Source organism: Melopsittacus undulatus, chromosome Z (genome assembly GCF_012275295.1).
Source record: "Melopsittacus undulatus isolate bMelUnd1 chromosome Z, bMelUnd1.mat.Z, whole genome shotgun sequence".
Taxonomy (NCBI): Eukaryota; Metazoa; Chordata; class Aves; order Psittaciformes; family Psittaculidae; genus Melopsittacus; species Melopsittacus undulatus.
The window spans coordinates 52472672-52500128 of NC_047557.1; the positions used below are offsets into that span (position 1 = coordinate 52472672).

The 27457-nt window shown below is 38.8% G+C and overlaps 1 protein-coding gene across 2 annotated transcripts in view; it reads left to right on the forward strand.

Moving 5' to 3' along the window:
- The first annotated feature begins 547 nt into the window (after positions 1-547).
- LOC101879269 (E3 ubiquitin-protein ligase KCMF1) overlaps positions 548-27457 on the forward strand; it is a 50699-nt gene continuing 23789 nt past the window's right edge. The window contains exons 1-3 of one of the 2 annotated variants that reach the window (XM_034072808.1): positions 568-692; positions 8673-8774; positions 24152-24319. In XM_034072808.1, the coding sequence (XP_033928699.1) occupies positions 24289-24319 (31 nt within the window). In that variant the 5' untranslated portion in view covers positions 568-692; positions 8673-8774; positions 24152-24288. Of the gene's footprint in view, positions 693-8672; positions 8775-24151; positions 24320-27457 lie in introns of both variants that reach the window. The other variant, XM_034072807.1, reaches the window with a different exon arrangement.

The window sequence follows — 27457 nt, forward strand, 5'->3', positions numbered from 1 at the left end:
AGCATGCGCTCTGCGCTCCACCACTGCTTCCCTGCTTCCCTCCTCCCATCTCCCATCCCACCCCCCACCCCCTCCTTTTGCATAAAAAGACTGCTCAGGATGCGTCCCCACCGCTTCTGGCGGATGCTCTAGAGCACAGCGGTATAGCTACCTGGGCAACTTACTGCCTTGGAGCACTCCTCACCTTTGCCGGGTCTCCCAGCCCGCTCTGACCACGGGGCCGCCACAGCTTTTACCCTCGAGCTCAGGACCCAGCGAGGGAACGCCGCCGCTCCGGCGGGGTCTCTTCCGGAGAGCGGCCGGCGCAGGAACAGGTGGAAGGGCCTGGGAGCTCTACAGCGCGGCGGGAGACAGCGCCGTCGCTGCGGCAGCGGGCGGAGCGGGAGGCGGTGCCAACAGCGGACGGGGCCCAGAGTCAGAGAGTCACGACGCCTGGGAAGCGGCTGCCGCCGGACCCGCCCCCAGCAGGGCGAGCGAGGGAGAGGGAGGAGAAGGCTTACGGAGGCAGCTTTTTCGCTTCTTGTGGTATCTTTACTTCCCTCCCGGCCGTGCCTTCGGCCCCTCTGTCCGCTCACCGGAGCTCCGTGTGTGCCGCGGCGGGGGGCCAGGCCGCAGCGGCGCCGGAGGAGCCACCGGGGGCGCCGAGCCGGGCCAGGGCCGCGACTTCTGGAGTAGGATGTCCCGACATGAAGGTGAGCGGCACGGGGAGCCAGGCCGCGGCGGCGGGGGCGCGTCCCGGGGCCTGTTTCAGCGTTAGGGCCTGGCGCGGCGCCGTTTCGGGCGGATCATCATGGCGGCGCCGCCGCCGGGAGCGGAGCCCACGGAGGAGACGGCGGAAGGAGGCCTCGGCGGCGGAGGGCGGCGGCTGGGCCCCGCTCTGCAGTGTCATGGGAGGGGAGGCGGCCGCTGCCGTTACGGCCCGTTTCCCCGCGCGGCCTGCAGCGGGCCCGGCCGCCTTCCTGCGCCGTCCCTCCGGGCGGGGAGCAGGAGCCTGCCGCCGCGCGGGTCCGGGAGGCGGCGGAGGCTGTTCTGCCCTTCTTCTCCCGCTTCTGCGCCTGAAGGACGGGCGGAGGGAGGTGGGGCCGGACCGGGCGGGTGTACGGGGCGCTCCGAGGCCCGGCCGGGGTGGGCGGTGGCGCGGGGTGGCCTGCCGACGTGTCGGCCCCCGCGGCTTGTCAGGCCGGGCACGGAGCTCTGGTTAGGGGGGTCGCACCGAGAGAACGGGCTGATTCCCGAGGGCCCTGGTAGTGCTGGGAATCGCACCCGGCAGGCGGGGAGAGGAGCTAGGCCTGGCGCGGGGCCTGTGGAGAGGTGTGCTGGCAGCCTGCGTGGCTTTGCCGAGGGGCAGCTTGTGTGCTGGTGGCCCCAGGAGCCGCCTACTTGCTGTCCGTTTTGTCTTCTGACAGAGGAAACCAGTGCTGATGTAGTGGCATGTTTTGAGCCTTTAAGAGAGGCCATCAGAAGAAGCGTGTTTTGTGTGTTTGCCCTGATCCCGCTGTGTTTACCGCTGTGGGTGAGTTCAGCGGGTAGTTCAGAATTAGTCAAAAGCAGCGGGATGGAGAGGGAACTGGAAGCTGAGAAAGGAATTCCTACAGAAGGAGATGGGAGTGTGAAAAACAGGCGAGAAAGTTACATGATTTTTCTGTCCTTTCTTACTAGTGGGTAGGGTGCTTGGACTAGTATTAGAATACCTTCTAAAAGCATATTTTGTTACCTGAAAGGGTAACTTTCTGCCATGTTAGGATCTTTATTCAGCAGCTGTCTCCATTTTCTCTGTATTACCTCATTTCTCATTTCTCTATCTTAATACATTTCGACAGAAATGTTACAGGAGAATTCAGCATTTATGGCTAATAATGCTGCATTCTAGTTGGTAGCTTGGCTGCATAATGTGTGGATAATGCTTTATTTTCAATGTGCTGTCATAACATTTTGCAGACTTTTTCCCAGTGCAAGTATGTGTCTTTTTGTGTCAAATAGTAGTCTTCCCTGAATCCACTAGTTTTGGGGTGGTTTTTTGGTTATTTTTTAGTTACAGTGTGGTGGAGGTACCAAATTCTTACAGTGTGTCTCTAGGTTTTGTGTGGTTACATTCCCCCCACTCCCTCCCCCCACTCCCTCCCTCCCCCATTTTTCTAAAAGGGTGAAGATGAATTTCTGTATGATTAAGGATGCAGTTTTTAACAATAGTGAATGAAATGAGCACTGATCACAAAGTTATAGCACCTTTGTGGGATTAGGCAGTCTGTGAATCTCTCTTGTGATACATGTATCCATGGTACTCTTTTTATAAAGTGCAGTAAATACAAGCTTTTCTGGCTTGAACAGGACAAAATTACTGAAGCAATATTGTGTGTTCTTTAGAATTTTGTAGTGGCAAGTGCATGGACTGTTAGAAAAAGTGATATTTGCTAAAAAGACATTTTGGTCCTGGACCAGCAGGGAAAACAGAGAAAAAGTTAAAGTAGGCTTCTTTGTAAGTGTTTGTGATGGAGGCTGTAGAATAAATTTTTCTATTGTGTGTTAGGTTCTGTTTGTAGCAGGGAGAATTACATTCACCTGCCTGGATATTTGTTGATATTTTTAGGAGTGACTGTTAACAAAACCAGGTTTAATATTCTCTGTCTGAAGCAACCTTCATCAGTGTTTGTTCCTTCTGGACATGCGTTGTTAGAACAAACTGAAAAAAATGTCTTTTTTGGCTGATGAGTGTGAGTTTTAGTAATTTCATATTGTGGATGTAGATTCCTGGTGTGTGTGCACACATGTGTGAGTGAAACATTGAAAACACTGAGATTAAAAATTACATCTGTCACTGTATCCTGATATATTTTTATTAAATCTAGTCTGTCTCTTAATTTCTCTGTGATTCTTCTCTTCACACTTTGTATGTTTAGTTTTAGTCAACTTTAGTTACAGTTTTAGAATTACTCACATTAATACAGGAAGTGTGGTTTTCCCACTTAATGGAAAAGGTGTTTGGATGCTTAATTTTGTTGGAAATCTAGAAGTCCTTAGAAGAAGCTGGAATTTCAAAGTCTAGGGACTGAAACTAGGACATGAAACATCTGATGGAGATCTCTCCACCAGGGTTTCTCGACTGTTTTCTTTGCTGTCATAATCCATAAAATATAATGGGTTGTTCAATAAAAAAAAAAGTTTTTTATCCTTCAGAAAAAGTTTGAGCACTGTTCTGGGCTCGTGTTTTTCCCAAATTCAGGAAAAAGGGGCACAACTAGAACCTGAGTTATTGTTCTTTTTTGAAATGTTCATTCAATTTTTCAGGGACTTTGTTGGTAATGCTGTCAAGAGTAGTTGTTAGTGTTTGTCCACCTATTATTATTGCTAGTCATTATAATTTTTCAAAACCACTTTTGTTCTGTGATTTGGTGTTAAGAGACCAGCTATTGCCGTTGGTTTTGTAGAATGCAACATGAGGTCATCCCCTTGTGTTGGATTTCATGTTGTTCCCTTTATAGGAGCAATATGCTGTGTTTCTCTGGGTTAGCCCCTCTGTTGAGGAGTGTGTGGTGGTTTAATGTTTGGCAGTCCACAAGGAACAGGTAGGTAATTTTCTTTATACTCTAGAAGGTATGCCAGAAGGTATTTTGCATATTACAGATTTTCTTTTTGTGGATGTTGATCTGGCAATGATTCTCTTCTGTGACAGTAGATACCATCCAGGGCAGCTGAAAAATAGAGTCACAACTTCCAGGAATATCATTAGAAGACAGTTTTTTCCAGCTTCTTGTGTGAAACTAGATTGCTGCAGCCTGGCTTTAGGTTCCCTACACTCAGCAGCTCCAGCAAGCTTCCATTACCACTCTGTCTGCACTGTGTGGTTCTTGGTCTTGCATGCTCCTCACTGCTTTCTTGCCCTCGGTTCCGTACTTTTGGTTTTCATTTTCACCAGGGGATGTATTCTTTAAGCTAAAAGAGCTAGCAGCAGTGCAGGTGGTGGTTGTTTTTGGTGGTGCCCGTTTGTCAGCATTTTGTCAGAATCGACAAAGCTGTACAGTTAATCCTAGTCCCACATGAAGTAAAGTTGTGGATGGATGGTGGTAAGAAATCTGGGAAGGGATAGTGGTGGTTGTCAGCACCGTGTGGAGTTTCCAGATGTTCTTTGCTAGCTTCAAGCTCATTCTATTCAAGGGAGCTGCAGATTCTGCTATTTTTTTTTTTGTGTGTGTACAAGTGTCTTGCCTAGAGACCTTTAAATAGAGTGCTGTTTGTAGCAGAAGGGTAAAAAAGTGTATTGTAAAAAAAAATACAGAGTATGCTTAAGTAGGTACCAATTACTTGAAAGCAGCAACTGTAAGAGTAATGCTAGCTTCAGTCTTTCAGCTGTACAGTGCTAGATTAGGAATATGGGAGGGTGAAGTTTTGTGTATGATCATGATACAAAACAAAACTTTATCCCTAAACTTTCTGAAAACGTAAAAGCAAAAGTAATTTCTGCCTCTTGTAATTATGCAATAGCTGTGTTATACTTGAGCTGCAAAAGGCTACTACAAACTTATCTCAAAACAGATAGCACTCAGGAGTTGATATGTAACTTTTAATTGTTCATGTAGTGTCAATTTTAGAATTGCCACTAGATGCACTATTAATCTATTTTGGCATGTAAAGCTCTTAATTCAGGTAACAAGACTACATATTTTTAACACAAAATACTTGAGATTCTGTGTTGCAGTATGGCACTTAATAGTGAAAAACACATCTGTGGGACAATTTATAATTTGATTCCTTGTGATTAATTTTAATCCTTTGCTTATATCTCCAAATACAAAAATTTGCTGTTCCACAATGCAGGATAATCACAAATCCTTTCATATGTTGCTGCTTCTTAGGTCTGTTTTGTAGGAAATTAATCCAGTGTAAGTTTTATTTGTAACAATAAACAATTTTTTTTCTTTGGGGGGTGGTTTGTTTGTTTGTTTCTTTGGTGTGGTTTTTTTTCTTAGTTTGTGCTTATTTGACTCTGACAAAGTGTTTTCTAACTGACTGTGTCAAAGTATTTAATGCTGTTAGTTTTAATCTATGGTAGCATATAAATGCATGTAGATGTAGGTTTAGTGCACTATCTGGTAAGAAGTCTGTGATAATTTAACTAGCAAGACCTATGTTTAGGGGACAAAAATGTGAATCTTAAACAGCTGCAAGTATGATTAGAAATATTGGCACATAGTAATTTGCTTCATTTCGGTGAGAAACTGAATAATCGATAGAAAGCTGGATGCATTAGTAATACATTAACTGGCAAGATGCTTACTGGTTGGAGAAGACTAGGTTTTAATTCTGAAAAAGTTTCTGGCTTCTATGGTTTAGGAAGCATATTGAGTGTGAACCAGTATGCTGCGGTCCTTGCAGATATTGTGAACCAAGGCCCTCCAAAAATATCTGTAGAGGGAGGTGGTTTTTTTTTTTTCTCTTAAGTTTCTGATAAAAAGTAATGCCATAGATCAAATATTCTTCGGGAAACAGGAGAAAAATATTAGATCTAAATGATCAATATTGAAACCTTTTCTGCTTAAAATACTGGCTATCAAAACTGGGGGCAGAACTGTGATACTTTTAACATTAAGTGGGTGTGAAGGGAAAAGTAATTCTTACTTCCAAATGCCGAACTAGTGGAGACAAGGGATTTAGGGAAGCATAGCCATGCAAGTTGCTTGAACAGTACTGAACAGTACAGATCTGTGCACATTAAATTAAAAGAAGAAAGCTTTTAATGCTTATTTCACTGATAACATTTGAGGAAGAGTTGTGGGTGTTGCTTCATAGTTGCATCTTCATTGTTTCAGTTACTGTTAAGTGCAAAAATGGAATAGTGACTAATGCAAAAAAAAGCATTACTACATTCAGGAAGCTGCTGGACACAGCAGCAGCTTTGAACATTCAGGAGTTGGGATGTACCAGAACTTGGTTGCACAGACAGCACTAATTCAACCTCCTGTTAGTATCTGCATTGTGTAATTACACAGCTGCATATAATCTACACCATACCACCACTACCTCCTTTAGGGTGCACAGGAGGGTTTTGTATGTTAGACCGCTCTTTCTGTTTGAGAGTGTACAGCAAATGAGCAGGTAGAGGCATTATGGGGAGAAAGAATGGCTGATGTGTTGACAGTGGAGTTTTATTGTGGAAAGTTGGATCAACCCTCCTGTCCACTGCTGCAGAGTTCAGATGAACTGCTAGGCAAGAATTCACTGGTGGCTATTAGCTGTTTGTTATTTATATTATGAAGCCCTGATTTGGAATTTCAGTATCTGAGCATTCACGACTGCAACTCTAGTATTTGAGTTATAAGCTTTGAAAAAGCATGTAATGCTAGAAGAATGAATGATTCTGAAAAATGTCCTTGATATCTTAGATTTGGGCAGTTTGGTTCAATGGGCTTAGCAGTTTCAATCTTTACATGCCTTGGTTTCCCTCTATTTTAAGAGAATGAAAATAATGCTTAGAAGCGCTTTTAAGGTTAAATCATTGATATTTGTGCATTAATATAGCACTGAGGTGCTGTAGAGAAATGCTTGCAGGGAAAAGGCAGTGAGAAAATCCATAGTCCATGCAAATTTTTGGAAGTGTGTAATAAAGGCTGGGACTGACTGGTGATGATAAGCCAGAGATTTTTCTGTTTACTGAATAACATATGCTCTGGTGCACTGAGTGGGGTGGTATTTTTCTAGAAAAGAATGTAATGGTGTTAGATTGCAGTTGGTATGGATTCTGATCAGGGATTGACACCAGGATAGGATACATATATTTTAATATGAGCAAAGTTGCAAATTTTCACTGGTTTTATTCTTTGTCCTAAACCTTCCACATACAAGATTTAGGATAGATGAGTGAATTTGGTAGCTGCAAGTTTTGAAAATTGAGTCATAGTGGAGAAGTAGTATACAAGCTTAGCTATAGGCACCAAAGTTGCTCACCCGTACAGAAACAGCATTATAAGGCATTGGTGAGCACCTCGGGCAAATTCTTTCAGAGAACTCTGAAAGAGTGCTTTTAGTGACTCGGGACACATGTGAGTGGAAATCACTGCATGGATGGAAATATAAAAGGTGTTTATCTCAGGCTGATACAGGGAGTGAATCTGGACAGCATCATCTGTGTAAGTGTGGTCTCCCTTTCTGAATACAAGGAGATATTTAATGATTCAAGAGGGTGATTAGAACTGAAGTGCTTTTTCATACAGTATGTAATGACATTGTAGAGAACATTTTCACAGAAGGTTCTTGAGGCTACCTAATACCAAAATTAAAGAATTAAAGCTTTGATTTTTATCTTAAACTTTACATTCCAGGAATTTCAATTATTTCTGATTCAGAAGTGGTTGTTGAGTAGTCAAATCTTATGTCCCATTCGGTTCCTATGCCTTTCACTGAAGCATCACCTGAATATCTGTTTTGAACTTACTCCTGTGAGTTTTTGTACATGTGGTCTGTACAGTTACCCACATAGTTTTGAGTAGCATTATTACAATTAATTTTGACACTATGAAGTGGGGCCAATTTTAATTCACTGTGGAGCACAGAGATAAGATCATTAGTTTCACTGGTTTAGGCTGTATGTGTAAACCTAAGGTTTCAGTTTAGAGCTATTTAAAAGGTTTTATTTGGCTTATTGACACTTACTGACTTGATAAGTGAGGTCTGTACGAAATGAAAGTTGTGGGGCATCATCATAGAAGTGTCATCAGCTTTAGTGTGATTATTATCACTTGTGCATTGGTCTCAGAACGGTATTTCAGAGGTTTGTGCAGGTGATGGCTTGAATTCTGCCACTTGAAGTCACTGGTTCTAGTTTGGAATTAGTTTTTGAGTAGAAGTCACTGAAGCTTCAGACATACTTGGAAACACTTCCTCCCTCTTTTCCTCCTGCCAGGCTTGTTCTGAGAAAGTAGCTTGAATCAGTGTTAGGGGTAGAATGGATTTGCCTGATGGAATTTTAATCTCTTTTTAATGCTAAAATACTTATTTTCTTAGGCTTACCCTATTATTTGCCTTTGTACAAGAATTCATCTTTTTACTCCTCACTTGTCAACCTGCAGTGAATTTCAAGATTGTGTTAATTCTTTCCTGGTTGCTTTATATGGAGCTTCTAGGAGATTCTGAAAGTCACTCCCCCTTTCAGTTGGAGACCTGGGTAACACTTTTTTATTACAATTAAGCAGGGAACCTGGACACACGGGGCTGTGACATTTCTCTCACATTTGCAAGTGGGGTAGCAGGTGGAGATTTTGTCTTGCCAGAAGGCACTCAGGAAAGTCTCCTACAGACAGGAATGAATGGTCCTGTACTCCATTGCAGTGAGCTTTGTACATGCTCTATTCTTCCAAATTTTCAACTGTGACAGTTCAGTGACTTACACTGTTTGCAGCAGTCACTTCATGTAGCTTCAGTATAGGATTTAAAAGTTGTTTCAAATTTCTGTATTCACATAGAATTTTGTATTTTCATCAAAGTACAGTAGATCCTGTTCTACATTTAATTTGGATCATTCCGTCATCATTGACCATATCCAGCTGAAGAATGTTAATTAAAAAACAAAAAGAAACAAAAAATGTTTTAAAGAATATATTGCAAAAGAAAGATGAAGCAACAGACAAAGTTAAAAACAAAAAATTATAACTCCTTTTTTTTTTTTTTTTTTCTTACCTCAGGTCAGATTTGGTCTTCCCCCATCACTTCTGCCACTTCCTGGTGCCAGAATCTTTTTGGGAGGCAATGTTTCTTGTCTTGACTGACAAGAGGTGCTGTCTCTGGTAGGATAAATTATCTTTGCTTTCCTTCTTTTTGTCTTTGATCTCTTTATCTTTCACTCTCTTATTTCCTTGTCATTGTTCTTCCTTCCCTTTGCTGTGCTCTCCTTCTTCAACTTTCCTTCTTAAAATGCCCTAGGGTGGGATTTTCAGAAACACTTGTAGAAGGTATAGATCCTTGGTGGGTTCAGGGGCACTAGATGTTTAAGCATGCCTCTGTAAATCTCTTCAAAAAGGAAAGCTCTGTTTCTGGTGGAATAACTAGTCCTCTCTTATTCCAGAAAATAGCTCTTGCTAAAAATGTCTTAGGCAGTGGTTTCTCTGACATGTTGCAGAAATTGATTTGTGGTGGGATTTTTAGTTATATGAGACACGGTGACCCTAGTGGTGAAAATTTTTTACTCACTAGTCTAGGCTATGACTAAAGAATTCTTTATTTGTTGAGGAGAGTTATTGTTTACAAAAATCTTCAGTAACAGGTGATTTTTGTTGTAAATGGTATTTAACGTCTGACTTCTGTTAGCTTATTGATACTAAATCAGCCAGTATTCTTGGCCAGAGGCAACTACTGTTGGCCAGCTCTCTTACACTGTGTTTACCCTAAAAAAAAAGGATTAAAAGATGAGGTAAAGTCTTAATATATAAATAGTGTAGAAGTTAGCATGCATTAATGTGATAGATAGGATAAAGTAGTTTGAGAATATCCATATTCATATTAGGATCGTAATTTTAAATCTGTTTCTGAACAAATTCTGTGGCTTTGCAGACTGCCAGAGTTGCTGTACAGATGTTTGATAGTACGGCAGGAATTTCATGCCATTTTCTGGAAGTAAAAATCTGGGTATGTGCCTAGAACAACATTAGAATTCCTTGGAGGCTGGTTGGAAAGTGGTGCTGTGAGCTGTTAAACAGGTGATATTGTCTGGGTGCTTATCTCAAGTACCATAGCTCCAGCAATAGTGGATCATACAGGATTTTGAAGGTCAGAAATGCATTAGGATATAGTCATGTAAGGATTTCTTGTGTGATTGTCAGTAACATCTGCCTTTAATTCCAAGTAAATGATTCTGGTAAAAAGTGATGTTCTGTTTCACTGGTAATATATTTTTTGCATAACTTACCAGTGTGTGTATTAGCTTAGAAGCAGCTGGAATAAATTCGAAGCTTCTGGGAGTCTGACTATACACCTTTGTTGGTTGGACTTCCTTTTGTGATAAAATTAAATTAGCTCTAAAGAAATGTGTGGCTTGGGCACAAAGGCTTGCCTGTGCTCAGATTACAGTCACCTCACTTTCACTTCAACAAAAGTGAATGTTTGAATTATTGCAAGTACTTGCATACATTTTTAGTACAAGTAGTAGCAATGAAATGTGCCTGAAACAAAAGGTGCTTAGTGTATGTAAACACCAGTGTACATAGTGTATTATGTGTATATCAGTGTGCAGGATGAGGTGTGGTTTGTCTCTGCAAGTGGAAAAATTCTGTAGTGAGAAGCACCTTGTGATTCAGTGGCGAAATTTGGTCTGCAAGAGCAGCTTCACCAAGAGTAATAGTGGTGGAATATAGGTCACAACTAGATGGACATAGTTCTGCGACTGCAATTTCCAGTTTCTTCTGACTTTGTTTTTTTTACTTTCTGAAAATACGTAAGGCTGCTAACTTCAGCACGAAATTATTAGTATCATTATTCACATGTCCAGAGCAGACTCTCCCTAAACCTAGCTGTAAGAAATGTAAGATTGGGAAAGCGAATTCAGGATGCCCTTGAAGAAAGACACCTAAGCTTTGCAGAAATAAGCTGTAGAGAATGCAGAGCTTTCTATGTCATTAATTTTTTTTTCAATCTAGGTATGCATAAAATAGCTCAGATGATCTTAATTCCATACTTATCCCCTGCTGTCCTTTGTACTGTTCTGATAAGATGAAAATATCAGTAAATGCAGTTTGTTCTCTGATTGTACAGGCAGAAGTCAGAAGTTCTGCTGTAAACCACAGCCAAGGGTTTTTTTACTGTTTAAGCTTGTATTTGTTGGTTATTGTAATTAGATACCTTACAGATTTAGGAAGCTGAAGTAGAAACTGTCTGGAGTATCTTGACTCAGGAGGACATCAGATGTATTTTCAATCTCTCTCCATTGGTTATTTTCAATTTTGGTAAACTGCAAAGAATTTTTGGTTTTGAGGTGTTTTTTTTTCTTTCCATCCTGAATGTGGAAAGGGTGTATGCTGTGATCTGCATCTTCTCCCAGGTTGATTTGGCATAAGGACTGTGAATTTCCAGGCAGTGTGACAACATACTAGTCTTCCTTACTCTGGAAGACTTCTGTGATGAGCTGGGAAAATAGCTTGAGATTTTGCTGCAGAAGAATGATTTTATAAGTAAAGATTTGCAAGTGGATATTCCTTAGAACAGTAATAATAAGACTCTTAACTATTGGAGCCCGTTACTGGGACATTTCATTCTTGTACCTCAACTTATTATATATCAAAGCTCAGTTGTTATTTTGTTCCTGGAAGCATTAGCAATTCAAGGAAAATCACCAGAAAGCTGAAGGAGTGAATTGTTGAGAACTATGTAATGGAACATAGTTTATCTAGGTGGGAATAAAATGCTTTGGGGAGATAATTGACTGAGGTGCAGGACTAGCTTTGAGGAATACCATTATGTATTTTTTCAGAGCAAGTATTTCATGTCTGCAGCTGGTGAATGCTGTTCATAGTGCTTACATTAAACTTGTCTTGAGCTTCTTCCAAATCTGTTTTCCTTTTTTCTGATGTCCTTATTCACGAATGCCTTTGAAGAAAGCAGACGCTTTCTTAAATTGTGTAATATGACTCTGCACTGAATGTGCCTAATCTGTAAGATGACACTGCATGCTCTTCCATAGTGCTAAGCATTTGGAGTTCTTGGCAGTGTATAGCAATTGTATAAGTCTGTACTGTAGCTTCTTCCAGTTAAGCCACCACCTTAGCATTAAAGAAGACTAAAGTAATGGTAAGTAATGCATGAATGTGAATCCTTTTGTTTTCCTCCAGCAGTTGTAATGCAGCTTGTAATTGTACACAAGAAAAAAGGACTTGCTATGGGCTGTTCCATAGGCTCTAAGTTGCTGTACATGGGTCTGTTAGCTGTATGAAAGATGCCTGCAAATCTAAAAAAAGCTTCAGAACTCTAGCTGTAAAATATATATTTTTTTTGTGGACAGTATCTCAGGTGTACTGTCATACCTCTTTCTTCCTGAAAACATAATGTGGAACTTTATGTGTATCAGTGAAGTAAGGTAGTTGCTATCTCCAGTGTATTTGGAAGAGTCTGGAAGAAAAATGGTTAATGCTTACTGTTTCCTGTAGGAGCTGGTGTGTTGTAGTAGTTGATAGCTCAGAAAACCTGTTAAAGTAAGTTGGCTTAAAGTTGTATCAGGAATGTGGACATTCTGATCTACTGAATGGACTGAAGGTTTCGTCCCTGCTCCCCAGTGACACTACCTTGAAGACTGCCAGAGATAAACAGATAATGTTCATACCCAACCTCAGTTATGGCTATCTAGATTAAAAGGCTGTGTTATTTTTGTGGTAGAACCAGCTGCGTGGTTAGTATGCATTCCCAAATCAAACTTGAGAATCCAACAGAATGCAATGATAAGGCAGTCTAAAAAAATATTTGTGTTTAAAGAACTACAAAAGAAGCGGTTCTGCAGCTGAAGATGGAAGTATGGTTTGTGCTTTTGCTCATAAGCATCTGCAAACTTGGAATAGCTCAGGAGTTTAGTGGGTGAAAACTACCTTTCTGTGTGGAATTCAAGCAGTCCAGTGACAGGTGGAAAACAGCTTAAAAGTTAGTCTGAAAGTGTAAAGAAAAAGTTGCAGTTATCTGTGTTATGAATGCACTATGTGCTTCCAAGTTGCAGAAATGGAGGTGAAACAGTGAAAATGAATACCTTTGTCTCCATCTTTCCCAGCTTCATTATCTAGGTTTTCTTCAGTAGTATCTTCATATTACAGCTTTTTTTTTCCTAATAGGTAGATCATTTAAAAACTTCTTTCCATGAATATCTACCAGATTTGTTTGTACAGTTTACTTTTTTCCTTGTCTTTAAAATAGTTGTGTGCATTTTGTGACTGCAGCATAGCATCTGAGCTTATAGTAAGAAGTAGTGAGACGTAATGGGTTTTGACTGTCCCTCCTCATGTTTCTTGAATTATGAAGGGGGAGGTATGTTTTGATAAAATGCTGTAGTATTAGGCATTACTTTATTGCTGTAGCTCAACAAGTAAAGAAAAATATCTCCTTAATTGGCTATTTTCATTTAGGAAAAACATCTTTTTTTGTTAAAGCTTAATCTCCAGATGTTTAGAACTCTTGAAAATAAGTGGGAGTTTTGGTTTTGTTTGGTGAATTTTTTTAATTGCCATTCAATTCTTAAATTAGGTCCCTGTACTAAGTATTCCTCCGCAAGTGTAAGTTTCAGACTCTTTTCATCTAGTTGATGATCCTTTGTGCGGGTGTGGTTTCCCAAACGTTTGCATGATGTTAATTCTGAATTTCTTGTTCTAGAACAAGGTTGAATGATAGACATGAGGGGCTGCAGAAGGCTTTTATCTAAAGGAAAGTGATAGGGATTATACTCATTTTACTCCTGTGGTGTAAGTCAGTGCTTAGCAATTTGCTTCATTAAAGTTAACATAAAGATTTAAGTGATCCCAGTTTTGGCAGGAAAGAACAAAAATGTCAAATTTTGTCCTTTATTTTGCCTTCTGATGTCTCTACCTGTAGCAAAACAATTGCGTTGAAACCACAGTGATAATTTTGTTCAGAGTTGTTTTGCCCTCCACTTGAAAATAGGTGGTCTAAATACTGACCTTAATGTATCTTTATTTTCTATACAGCTAAAAAGAGGTTGTTTTTATCTTTGGAATTGTAGGTGACTGCTTTCAGTTGTGGGAATAAAAATGAACTCTCCTTCCTGTCCTTTAATTTTTTCATATGATCCTAGTTTTATGGCAGAATGATAGTGAAGCTGATGAACTTCATGTTTTCTACAGTAAATTGATCTCTTGTAACTTGGTTTGACAGGCTTGCATATTATTTTTTTTCCTCCATACTTGTCCCAAGTGATGCTTTTCTTTTTAGGGTGTTGGATTAAAAATCCAATTGTCTAGTGTTTTTCCTGAGAAACTGGTTTACTTTGAGGATGGGTTTGAACAGAAATACTGCTTCTAAAGCAGTTTTCCCTAAAAAAAAAAAATTGTGTAAGAGATTGAGCTAAAAAAGGTTAAGTACTGAAGATTCATGAATTGTAAGCTGTAAATCAGTGAGGATTTTTAGTGTTTAGTGATTGATTAAAAGCTATTTGGGAAAATTATTTGACTCATTATTTTAAAATTTTTAGTGTGTCTAGTAAATCATTCTGAACAGTATAAAAGATGGATGGGACTCTCAAACGTGTTCAGAAGGTAATATTCTGATTATCTTTGGGTCTTTGTATATGTGTGGTGTAAAGGAGAACTTAACAAAAAAAACAACCTTACAAGTAATAAAGCTAAATGAATATCTTCCTTATGAGAAGAAAATCATTTGGTATAGCTGAGTTTCCCATACATGGAATGTATGAGCAGTTGGCAAAGAAGAATATGCTATGTGGAGCTGGAAAGAAGGGGAGAGGAGTGGAACAAACTGAAACGGGACTGAAGTAGGCATGAAACCTTTTTTTTTGCTTTAGGTTACTGCGTTTCCCACAGCACTTTTCTGGTGTAGCTTTCCCATCATAAGCAATTGTAGTTTCTGCAGGCATGTTATCAAGCCTGAGAAGCTGTTCTGTAACAGTGTGGGAGTAGAAGTGGCTACCAAGGCTGTCTGTGTTCATAGGAAGAAAAATGCCTTGGAAAGCCCAGGGTAGAACATTGCTACTACTTAATATACTGAAGGTTTTTGACCTTCTATTGCCATTTTAAAAAAGTTCCTAGGCCTCTTGTGATATTAAGATAAATTCCTTTCATGGCATTATGATACCATTCGAAGTGGTGATTTTGAAGGTAGGCTTGTAAGTTTGAAAATATTCTTGTACTCCTTTCTGTAAGCTTAATTAGATGATAGGGAGGAATCTAGGTATGTCTGCCTGCTGTGTATCTGACATCACTGCTTTCTTTAGTGAAGAGGACAACTGCTTGTTCTTTCCCTCCCTCTCCCAGCTGCCTTCTGGATGTGTTTTCCTGACATGAAAAATCTGTGTATTTCTAGATCACCTTGTGCAAGACATGGTTATCATGAGACATACAATCACAAGGTATTGCTTCAAAAGCTGGAACACTTGCTGCATGAAAACTTCTTTCTTTCACTTTTAGCCTTGTTGGAGCCCAGCCAGTGCTGTTTCCTGCATTGCTGCCTTTACTAAATCTTCCCTCTTCTCTGTGCTGCAGAGGAGAAAGGCAAGCATGGCAAACATTATTTGGGGAATATTTAAGAGGGTCAGGAGTGATTCTAAGAGTGTAGAAGGAAGTAAAGCTGTGACATCTCACACTGAACAATGTCTCCCAAGGCTCTTTCCAGCCTGGTCTTGAACACTGCTAGGAATGGAGCACTCACAACTTCCTTGGGCAACATGTTCTAGTGCCTCACCACCCTCCTAGTAAAGAACTTCTTATACCTGACTTGAACTTCTGGTTTTAGTTTGAGCCCATTCCCTCTTGTCCTGTTGCTGCCGTGCCTGATGAAGAGTCCCTCTCCAGTATCCATGCATAGGGTGTACCTAAACAGAGTATTTAATTTCTGCTAAGCTTTTCACGAAGGTAAAATTTTACAAGGAGAACTGATGACTTTTCCCTCTGCCAGTGTGTTGAGTGTTGAAGTTTTATCTGCCTGAAACTGTGGCTCATTGAAAAAGGAATCAGGACTATCAATAAAGTCTTCAAGCATTCTAACTTCACTGCTTAGTTAGCTATACTACTCCCATGCCTGATTGGGCTTGTCTTGTTCTCCTTGTTTGTTTTTCCCTTTTGTTTTTGTTTTCTTAAATAATATCTTAAGCCAAAATATATAAAGGTTTACTTTCTGAGAAGACTACCTCTTAATTCTTCCAGGGCTCAACAGAAAAGTACTGGTTATTCTGATTAATTTCCTCTTAGGGTTTTCTCAGTGTTTATTCATGTTTCTTACACATCTAAAATTCATTTGTGTGTGATGCTCTTCCCCCCAACCAAATTCTCTTTTGAGTTGGTGTTTGTCTGAGCTGGATATTTTTGTCTCTCTAATCCTGAAAGAAACACACTAACCTGGTGGTGTCCTATTAAATGAGAAACTTTGCCATTGATTTTACTAGATACAGGGTATAGCTCAGTGCTGTTACTCTTACTTTTGTGCACTGGCACTGTTTACAGTTTCCTCAGTTTAAGTATTTTTCTGTTAATAGAATTCACATGCTGTTTGCCTTTTTCTAAATTAACAGTTGTTAAATAAGATCAGGTCTGGTGCCAGTTCCCTTTGCTGCCACATTACAAACTTTCTGTGCTCTGATAAATGTGTTGCAATTTGTTTAATTTTAATGGGTTTAACAGGATTTTATGTTGTGAGGGTTCTGATGGTCAAATTGCAGAAGTAATAAAACAGAAGATAGCACAGCAAATATTATTGTAGGAAGTTTCAAATATAATAGCTATTCTCCAGTAAAAGTGGATTCCACATTTGTATTTTGCTAAACAAAATTCCTTAGATAAAAACACGATACATTCATGTAAAAATGTTTTGAGAATTGGTTTTCCAATTGCTTTCTTATCTTACCTGAAGGACTTCCCCGTGAACTTCTTAAAATAGTTTTTTCATTCATACTTGCTTTTTTGTATTATGGCACAGGGATGTGGATTACTCCCCCTCCCCCCTTTTCAGTGTAGACAAATTTGTTCTCTGTTATGGAGGGTGGGAAAGAATTCCACCTAGCTTGACAGGAAAGTAGGTTTTTGCATCATATTCTGCATAGTGATTCTTGGTAAAATGATGTCAAAGTAATAAGTCCAGAGTTTTCGGCAGCCTCTGGAGCAGTTTCTGGTTTGTTTGGTGTCTCATGGTGTCCCAGGAGTGTATTCGGGGACATGAAGGAACTGAAGATTCGTATGTAAAATGGCTAAAAAAAAAAGCCAACCCATAAAAAATTGGTTTGGGTTTTTTTTTTTTTTGGGTAGAGGGAATGTTTGTTTAACATTGACATGTTGGTTGGGGTTATTGTGTCTGTGCTTGTACAGAACTTACATTGTTCTAGTTCAGGTCCGAGTAAATGATCAATATGTAAACCTCATCTTACACGAGTATTTGTGTAATATCTCCTTTTTCAGTGATTTGTTACTTGAACAAATTAACTTTACAACGATTTTTGGGGAGTGATCAATAGAATCATATAGATCTTTTTGTTATTTTTTTGAAGGTGATCTTCAAGAGAAGGCTGCATGCACAGGATTTCCTAGTTAGCTGCTAAATCATTCATATAGGGTTATAAGAAAACAACTTATCTTTGCAAAGGTGATACTGAAACCACTAGGGCTTCTGGAGCTATTTAAAAAAAATAAAATTTTCACTTGGTGTTTATATTTGAGTTGGCAGCAGCAAAGTTGTTCTTGACCTGCTGTATGAATGTCATTGTTGTCATGGGATGCCATCTACTAGGCAGTATGATTGGTACATGAGAGATAAATAGAACCTGCCAGAGGGAGCAGTAAATTCTAAAGTAAAACTACTTAAAAATTTCTTTTATTAAGATACTGAACTACAAATACCTTGCCAGCATTTCAGTATGCGTTTCAAAGGTGTCAAAACAGCTCTACTTGTTGTGGTTAGATGTTATATGGTTAGGTATGGTGGCCTTCCTCTCAAAGTTAGATCTGGAGATGTCCAGTGACTTTTTCAGTATCCAGTTAACATTTGAAGGTGTGTTAGGAAAATATGAATGGTTGTAGTATTTTATTCTTCAGCTGATTTTAGTATTGCAGTATTAAAATAATTTGTGTAATCAAATAGAAATGAATGGACTGAATGCAGGCCTTAAGATAGTAAATTTAATTACCTGGCCAAATACCAGTTTGTCTGGGATGCTTCTCCCTGACTGCCTCTGTGCACAGGGATGGACTGGTCTAAAGATGACATGGGTTCTGTTTCACATCTGAAAAAGAGATGAGGCAGTCAGCTGTGTGAGGTTCTTGTTGCAGTGTCAGAAGGCATGACAAATTAATGAACTGGGGAATTGCAGAGATAAAAACATTTATGTGGGAAAGGCAGGTGACTGTTCCTGTGTGCAGTGCTGGCTCGCTCTCTCCTGCATGATTCCTGAATAGTGTTGAGTGTGTTTTACAGTGCTTCCTAATAGCTTATTCCTGGTGCTGTAGATGACTGAAGCAGTTCTGTGTATAAATTCTACAACTTGGGATGCAAAAGCAAAAATGGAAAACCTCTTTTTAGTAGCAGGCTGACTGATGGTCAGGTGTTAGGACCAAGGCTGGAACTTGCTGAGCAAGCCATACTACTCAGTTCTTACTTTTTAGACCAGCTCTAGACCAGTACCAAACACTGTGCAAGTGGTCTTTACGAAACTTGTTCACAATGGGGAGATAACAGCTATGGGGGTTTCTACTCCAGACTCTGGAGAAAACAGTGCTGTTCAGAAGACAAAAACCTGCTGGCCCTTCTGGTCTAATGTAGGCCTGATTCCTTATCTTTTTTTGCCCCCTTTCTTTCAAATTCCCAGTCAACATAATTTCTTCCTGCAGCCTTAATCTAGTGGTTTTTGCAGGCATGCTGGTCTGGTGTCTTCTGCTATGGGATGGTACTGTGTACTCAGCCCTGTTGGACACAGGGTGTGTTGAGGGTATGGATCCTTTCTAGTTAAAGGATATTGCATGTGAATTTTCTGTTTAGCACTTGGAGCTGTGCAAGGATGATGGAGTGTATTCTGTGTTGTAGGTCTCCTTGATGTTTGTTTTCACAATGTGCTTTAGTAAATATGTGATAAAAAGTAAACAAAAACCTAAGTTCTATGATTCAGCTGAATTTTTGGTCAGATTTTCACAGAACCAACAGGAATTTATGTTCTAGAAGCTAACTTCTTGGATTAAGTAGTATTCTACATTAAGAGATGAAGGTATTAAAGAAACAAACATTTATTGTGGGGTTTTGTGATATTTTTTGTTGTTGTTTGTTTGCTTTTTTTATATATTCTCAAATGTCATCTTTTCCTAACTTTGGTCTCAGAAACAACTGAGCCACTTAAGCAGAATATCTTACTGAAGGCATGGAGTTGCCATGTAGACTGCAGGTGAGATAGCTGGTGTCCAGTGAATTTATTTAAAAGAGCAAACCCAGAACTCCCACCATACCACTGAAAGAGCATTTTACCCTGAAATATATCCAGTGCTTATTAAAGATAGTGTTAGTTATTCACTATATGTGAATACTATTCTATATACTATAGAATACTATAACTATTCACTATAGTTATAAAAATAGATACAGTACACAGCTTGCAACATTTTCTACCACAAAAGAGGCAGTGCAAATCTGTAGTTTCTGCTTGCATGGGTAAGTTGGGTTTTTTGAAATGTGAGAGCTTTAAAGTTTGTCCAGTCCTCTGAAAATTCAGTGGCACTTTTGCATGTAATCCTGTCAGTCTTTAAGATGAACCCCTATAGTACTTCAGGTAGAGTAGGAAAAAATGGTTTAAAGTAACTGGCATTCTCATTCTGGAGAAAAAGTCATTAACACGCTTAATTTTGTATTTATGTTGGACATGAAAGAAATTCAGTGATCCTCACTCCAAGCACTGAATTAAAACCAGCACCTGAATTACAGGCCAGCAGGTTTGCTTTTGGACATTTAGCTGCTGACAGGAATGTTAAATGGTGAAACTACCCATGAATTTAAGGCCTTCCATTGTGTTGCTAAAACAATGGAATTTCATTCTCGGGGATAGCACAAGGATTAAATACTACTCTCAGGAGCTAAATGTTCAGGTCTTAACTGTTTAAATACTTCAGATGTAGGTTTTATGTGTTTTAAATGTTTTCTAGTGATAAATGGGTGGCATTTTTTTCTGAAATACCTAAAAATTGATGCATTAATTTATTTTATTTAAAATATTGATAGCTTAGCAGCTCACATTATTTGAGGCATGAACATATTCCAGTGTCTGTGTGTAACTTATCTTTGACCATATATTATTCATAAGAAGAAATGCTGATGATTTCTTCAGTTTCTTGGGTCAGTTCTATTTGGGCCAGATTATTGGGCTTTTAATAATACTATTCTGATTTTTCCATGGTGTCTGAGGAGGCCAAGTGGGGGGAAAACACTTCCTACTGTTACAAATGGAAGACTGTCCAAGGCAGTAATAGCTTGGCATGTTCAGGACTCAACTTTTTTTGTTGCTAGTAAAATCAAATTAATTCTGATGCATGTAGTATTTGAACTACATGCCTGTCCAGCGTTACTCTCTCCTTTATGAAATCAGATTATGAGCTCCCTATAGTCTCTCTGTTAAACCCACAAGTTGCTTTCATTTTAGTTAATTCCTAGCTAAAGTAATTCTGTGTCATAACAGCAAATTATACTTTGCTATTAGGATCCAAGTATGAAAGGCATTGGGGAAGGGGTTGTGGGGTTTTTTTTGGGGTTTCGTTTTTTGGTTGGGAGTTTTTGTGGGTGAGTGGGGGTGTTAGGTTTTTTTGTTGTTGTTTAATACCACTATTCAGCATGCTACATAGAAAATACTTGTGTGTTAGGTATGCCCTGATCCGTTTCACTCAAAACGTGAGTGACTGATGCTTCATATTAGGAAGGAATACTGCTGAAGAAGCTTTCAGAACTTGTAAGTTAGATAGTTAAATTGAACCAGAACTCCTTTGGCTTTTAGCACAATACTACCCTCTAGTGGAACAGTGTTGCATTAACCCCCCCCCCAAACATTCTTGTTAGTGAGCAGCAAGGTTTAATTAGACATGATACATGTTAAGCAGTGTATGCGGGTACTTGTATAGCAGTAGCAAAGTAGAAGAAAGTTTGAGAAAGCCACTTCTGTCATCTATGATAATTATTGCTTTGTGAAAAGTAGATAAGAAGTTCTCATTGCATAGCTGTTGGTTTTGGGTAAGTAGGATTTCATTTAAGGATTCTTTTACGTTGTTAACCTTAAGTGCAAGTCAGCAAGGGTATCTGAACCCTTGCTACACATTGTTCAGGCTCTTCTTTTGGTTATTTACTTTTGTTCCCTGCTTCAAAGTGAACCCCTCTAGACCATGTTTTCTTCTCAAAACCTGTGATTAATATGGATGCATGTAGATTAAGCTGACATTCTTGAGCTTGTAACATAACCTGCTATATTCATAAATTTAAGGTAAATACAGGGAAGTGTTGGTTAGGCACCTAGGGAAAGACATACTGTGCTAACTGGAATATGTTGAGTGTTGGGGTTTATGCAGGGAAGAGAAATGAACTTTTGGAATTCCAGTTGCTGTAAAAACAAAAAAAAAGTTTTGATAAGGAAGTAGGTGTTCACTATAGTAGAAAGAATAGAGTGGGAAGAGATATTTCCCTGGGTATTTGTTTACAGATCTCAGGTTGGGTAGATGGGTGAGGCTTTGGCAACCAAGTAATCAGCTTGAAGAACAGGAAAAACTGCAATGGACCTTGGGTGAAACTTGTAAAAAGGAAAGAGTAAAAGAGGTCCTACTGGAATCATGGGGAGATCTGGGGATTTAAGCATAGGTTTAGCTCCAAAACTGAAGGGTTTAATTAAATTATCATTTTACCTTCTGTGGCTTTCATTCTCTGCTGCACAAAAGGATATAAAACAATATAGAATTGTAGTAAGGCTCAAGTTGGAAAAAACCTTAAGATGATCTAGTTCCACTCCCCTCTGCCATGGACAGGGATGTCTCACACTAGGCAACATGGTGCTTCTCCTGCTGTCAGCCTGCTTCTTAAAGGGGAAGATGTGGTAGCAGTGGCAAAATATTAATCTTAGAAAATGTAGAAAGCATGCTGCCTCAGTAACTTGGTTACTCTGTTGGTCTAACTTCACTAGCTGGAGTGACCTGTTAATGTTAGTTTTCTGTTTGAATCAGACTGTAGACTTTCTGACAATTTATCATGAGCAAAATTCATCTGTTGTTTGAAGACCTTGCTGTACATTTCCACTAGAAATGCTCTTAAGTTTTAAATTATCACATTATGTTGTGATTCATATTTATGGCTAATTTTCTCCAAAGTTAATAGCACGACATTTAAGGGGGTTGCAGTTTGGATGATATGGAGAAATACTGGTGTGAAGAAAGCCTGCAAGTGAATACTTCTTTAAAAATACATCTGTCTTCAAGTAGCAGTAGTGTAGATGTTTGAGAGAACATGTGACAGGAGGAGTTTCTTGCAAAGAGGCTTACATCTGCATTAAATCACCTGTTCTGAGCTTAAAGGAAAAAGGTAGAGAGAATAAACTTACTGGAGAACCATGGCATAAATACTTTGTCTGGGAAGCTGTTAGTGTCTGACAAGGGATTGAGATCAAACTGGTCTGTTTATTTCAGTGTCATATCTAACTTGCTGATCAACTGTTTTCCAGAAAGTTTAGGCAACAAAAAAATTTGCAGTGCTGCCAATAACCATTAAGTGTTTTGTGTATGGCATGTGTTGTTGGGGAGATACTGATGTTGCGTAGATTAAATTTTTGTACATCTCTATACTGGGGGGGAAAGCAAACAAACTGACTGAAATAATTAAATTTATTTTGTGGAGTTAACAAGCAAGTCTTCTCGGAAGTTAGATTGCTCTCAGTGTCAAAATAATCAAAGATTGTTACAGAGCTTCGGAATTTATAGATGAAAAGCATGCCAAGTGAGATAGGTTAACCCCACCTTCCCCCCCACCAAAAAAAAACCCAAACAAAAATTAATGCAAAAAAGGACAAAAACCCCAAACATACAAAAAACCCCAAACCCAACTTTGAAGATGGTAACAGGGCTGTCCTCCTGTAGTTCTTTGATACTATTAACAGGGCTGTCCTCCTGTAGTTCTTTGATACTATTAACAAATATACTTGGAATATTTTCTAATACATTCATAATGCACATTCCATGTAGGGTGATGCTTTCAAAGTAGATACTGAGTGAGGCAAGTAAAGTAATCGGTTCAGTACTTGTATAAGCACTGTGCTTAGACATTAGAAATCATTAGATAATGCCGTAAGCTGTCCCTGTAGGTAAAGAAATGAAATGAAAAAATGATAATTTTATCCACTGTTCATCAAAATGGCATGATGCAGTTGTTTGAACAAGTAGCAGAGACTTAAAAGAAATTTCTTCTTGTTGCAGTCTATATTACATGTGGTAAAGTTTCTGTTCAGATGCTGCAGAATGGAATAGCACAACAAAAAATGAAAAAGTGTAATAAACACCAGTTTTTTGGCAGCTATGCTTAAAAAAAAATTGAGGTGGCTAATATGACTGTTTCATTCTGGCAGGTTTTTAACTCCGAAGTTGTCTGCTTTTACCAAGGTATGAAGAACAGATCTTAGCTGATGCTGAAAGCGGATGTTGATCAAAGTCCTGTATTAATTCTATACACTGGTATCTTCAGTGGAGGCCCTTAATTCACTACTGCAGTTGAAGAAAGTTTGTGTTAGATGTGTCATCTTGTAATTTGTGACATCTCTTGCACTTAATTAAGTAACCATGAGAGATATGAAACCACACAATAAAATGAAAACCTTTGAAAGCTGTAAAGCCTTTCTCTGACATATGCAGTGTGACTACCTTACAATGCAAAGACTGAGCTTAATGAAATTGGAGAGAACTGATGCAGCCTAACTTCAGATAACACCTTAACTTTTTTCTGTTACTTAAAATGGAAAAAGGCCCTAATCTCTACCCATAATGACAGGGATCGTTATGGTGTTCTTCAGAATTAAAGTAGGAAGTGTGAAAGGCAAGGCTGAAAAGCTGGTGCATTTTCATCAGTGGTAGATTTGCTTATTGTTGTTGCTTTTTTCCTCCTAATCAGCCGTTATATAGTTCAGCTTTTAAGAGTTTTGTTTGGCCAGAGATACTTATCTGAACAGTCTGAATAGTAATCAATACTACTAGGTGCCTGTAGGAAGATATGCCTGAAGAGATTTTATAACTTTAACCTATTATTATTTCAGGTGCTTGAGTTTGCCATAATTTTGCTTCAAGAATCTAATTTTTGGAGAGTAGTGCATTTTAAAGACAAATACATTTAAAAATTGAGCCTTGTGCTGGCTGCACATGTCAGAACTGGCTCCTTTTAGTTGTTGAGGGACAATAGTTACAAATCTACCTGTTATTAAAAATGAATGCATATGCTTCTGTCCTAAAGCAATTTTATTTGTTTACAGGTGTCAGCTGTGATGCATGTTTAAAAGGAAACTTTAGAGGTCGACGATACAAGTGTTTGATTTGCTACGATTACGATCTGTGTGCAACCTGTTATGAAAGTGGTGCAACAACGACAAGACATACAACTGACCATCCAATGCAGTGCATACTAACAAGAGTAGATTTTGGTAAGTGATAATTTCAGACTGTAATAATTTTGCTGCTGTGTTGTTGTCTACAAATGTAATACAGATTTTCATGTTACTATTACTTAGTAATGGTGTCCAGCATTAGCACACCAAAAATAAGTTCTCTCTTTAAAAGCCGGAATGTTTTATTTGATTTTTAACATAGAAAAATTGGCTTATGTGTTTTTCTAAATTGCTTCTTCTTCATTAATCTTATTTTGGCCTGATAACAGCAGGTTATCAGACTAATAAATATACTTAATGACTATCCTCATTAATTTCCAATTCAGATTATGTGGCAGCCTTTTCCCCGCAGTGTGCTTTGCATAAGTGCCACAGTGTACAAGTAGAAAAATCCCAGGGAGATTTTGTAGGAATGTTATTCACTGGTGGTTTATGTGGGACTGTAGGTATAGCAGGGGTAGCAATGGGTGGACTGAGTATAAACGCCCAGTGTGCAGGACTAGCATGTAATCTTTGTGAACTCCTTTGAAGATAAACTGAAGATGTATTTCTGATTATAAAGCCATGCCAATATTTAAAATTAATAAAAAGTTATTCTAACCTGCTCATTGCTTCTATTACATAATATTTGTAACAGGTTGTAATTTAGGAGATATTTCTGTGACAAACCACTGCTCTAAGATGTTGCTGATTCTGAATGTGTATCTTGGATTTATGCTAAACACGTGGGGCTGATGTTTTAATAATTTATTTTTTACTGATTCTGATTGTATTCTTTATGTTTAGAAATGTTTAAATATGGTGATTTCTTAAAAGCTGAATGCTTACTTTAAATTACATCTTTACCTTTTTAACTAAAAGTAAAATCTAATTTACTGTGTTAAAGATTAGAGAATAGGTATATATCAAAACATGCAGTTGGTTTCTCAAAACAACCTTTGAATGAAGATGTCTTTATTTTTATTTTTTTTTTTTTTTTAATTTTAATTCTCAGGCCTTTGCTTGACCTCAGACTGCCTGGTCATGACTTCAAAAATTCAGGCCCTGGGAATCCAGGATTTAGAACAAAATAATTCAGTGCATTATAAAACATGCATGATGCCATTTTAGCTTGGGCTTTTTGTTTTTGTTTGTCTCAGTAAAAAGGTAAAATTCTGTATACAGAATATTAATTCAGGATTGTGGCCCTGTTTTAGATGCAGAGTTCAGACTTCACCACTTAATAGCCATTACTCTTGAGTCTTGCACATGGGCTAAAATGACAGCATTATTGTAAATATTAAATGCTTATCATAAGGACTGAAACATGCTTGCTGTGAAGCCATAAGCTAACATTAAAGGTCAAAACTTTCAGTCTGCTACACTGAGGAAGTTTGTTCTAATCTCATTAAAAATACCTATCATCAGAACAGAACCCAGGAATGCCTGGAAAATATACTCTTTTTTTTTTTTTTCCCTTGCAACTCGGATGTTTCTCTTTTGGAAGTCTTTGATAAATGATCTTTTGCTTTAATGCATGTTATTTGTGTATATTGTGGGGGTTATTTTTTACTATTTAAATGTGCATGAATAATACAGATGGTGAGGTGGAAGGGTCACGGTGAAGTATTGAGGTGGGTAACAGTATTCTAAGGGTTATTTCTGCATTGCTTGGTGTTTATGCTTCTGTGGCTTTTTAAACAAGAAGAAAAGCTGTAGGAATTTCATATGGCTTGATTATCTGAGCATTGCTCCCACAGAACCAGTGATGGGGGGGAAAAATACTGCAGTTCAGCTCTGCAGCCAGACTCTTGATTTGATTAACACGGTAGAACAAGAACAGCGAAGAATACATCACCACCAGACTGTGAACCACAGCAAAGCTTGATGGCACTCAAGTACTAGTGACCTTGTAAGCTTATCCACTGGAGAATGAATAATAAGATACTTATAAATAACATATTCCTTAAGGCTCAAGAAGATCTGTGACATCATTCTTAATGTTTTTATTTTGCAGTTCCTTGTAGGATGTAAGACGTAAAGAATTGTTTTACTGTATTGCACAGATACTTAGAGGAACTATGGGCTTTGTGTACCCAAGGGGATCATGTGAGTTGGAGGAACAGCCAAAACATTAGGAGTTAAGGAATGCTAAGTTTAGTTAGAAAATCAACAATAAGTGATACAACTAGTCTAGAATGATCTGTTTCCGAGTATTAGAAATCACTAAAGAAGCAGATTTTAACGTGCTGCAGGAAAATTATCCCTGCAGGAAGATTTGCAACGTAAAACTAAATAGCATAGAAGTAATGAAGTCTAAAGTCACTTCCTAGTGATGTGGGAAGTGAAATGAGACAAGAGTGTTTCCTGATGTATGACAGTATGAGTAGGGAGTTTTGCTAAGTACTTCAGTAAGGAAAACTTCAGTAGAAACATAGAACAGAAGGCTGTTAATGCAAGTAGGTGTGTAAATTGTCAATGGCCAAGTAAACTACAGACTTCAATACTGTTAGCTGTAATTAGGTTTAATTCAAAGGTATGAAAACTTCCAAAAACAAAACCTCAAAGGTTTTTAATTGGAGTAAACTTACAATTTTTGCTGATGGTGAGGAGAGAAGCAGATAGGTAGTAGGTAAGTATTTTACCAGCAGGAAGGAAGCAGAGTGGGAGAATCCTTCCATTGCAAAACTGATGCAAACAACTCAGAGGTCAGTGTCAGTTTTATGATTTTGGAAGTGTGTGTAGGCATCAGTCAATCATTTGCTCAAGGTGCATCTGCAGCTGATGGAAAGCACCATATATGTCTAGTTCCCGTTACCTTTCTGGACAGCGCTGTCTATGTGCAGATAACTGGAGTTTTCTTGTACTCTGTGCTTGAAGCTGTGGCCAAGTTCAGGTTTGTAATAGGCAGCTAATCACATGAATGATCCTGTGTCTGAGATTGCTTCAGTATATTAAAAGTTTACATAGGTTTACCTCCATGAAAATTCTGATTAGTGTTTTGGGTTCCTAGGTACTGTAATAATGTTAGAGTACAGAGCAAAAAGATGAACTCTTCCATGTGCTCTGATGGAGCTTTTGTTGTCAGCTTGATATTTTTTGATGTATTTTCTTTTTCTCCTTGAGACTCTGGTTTGGTATAGGAGCCTATATGAGAACACTGAAAACAAACAGCCCTAGTGATTTCTGTCTACA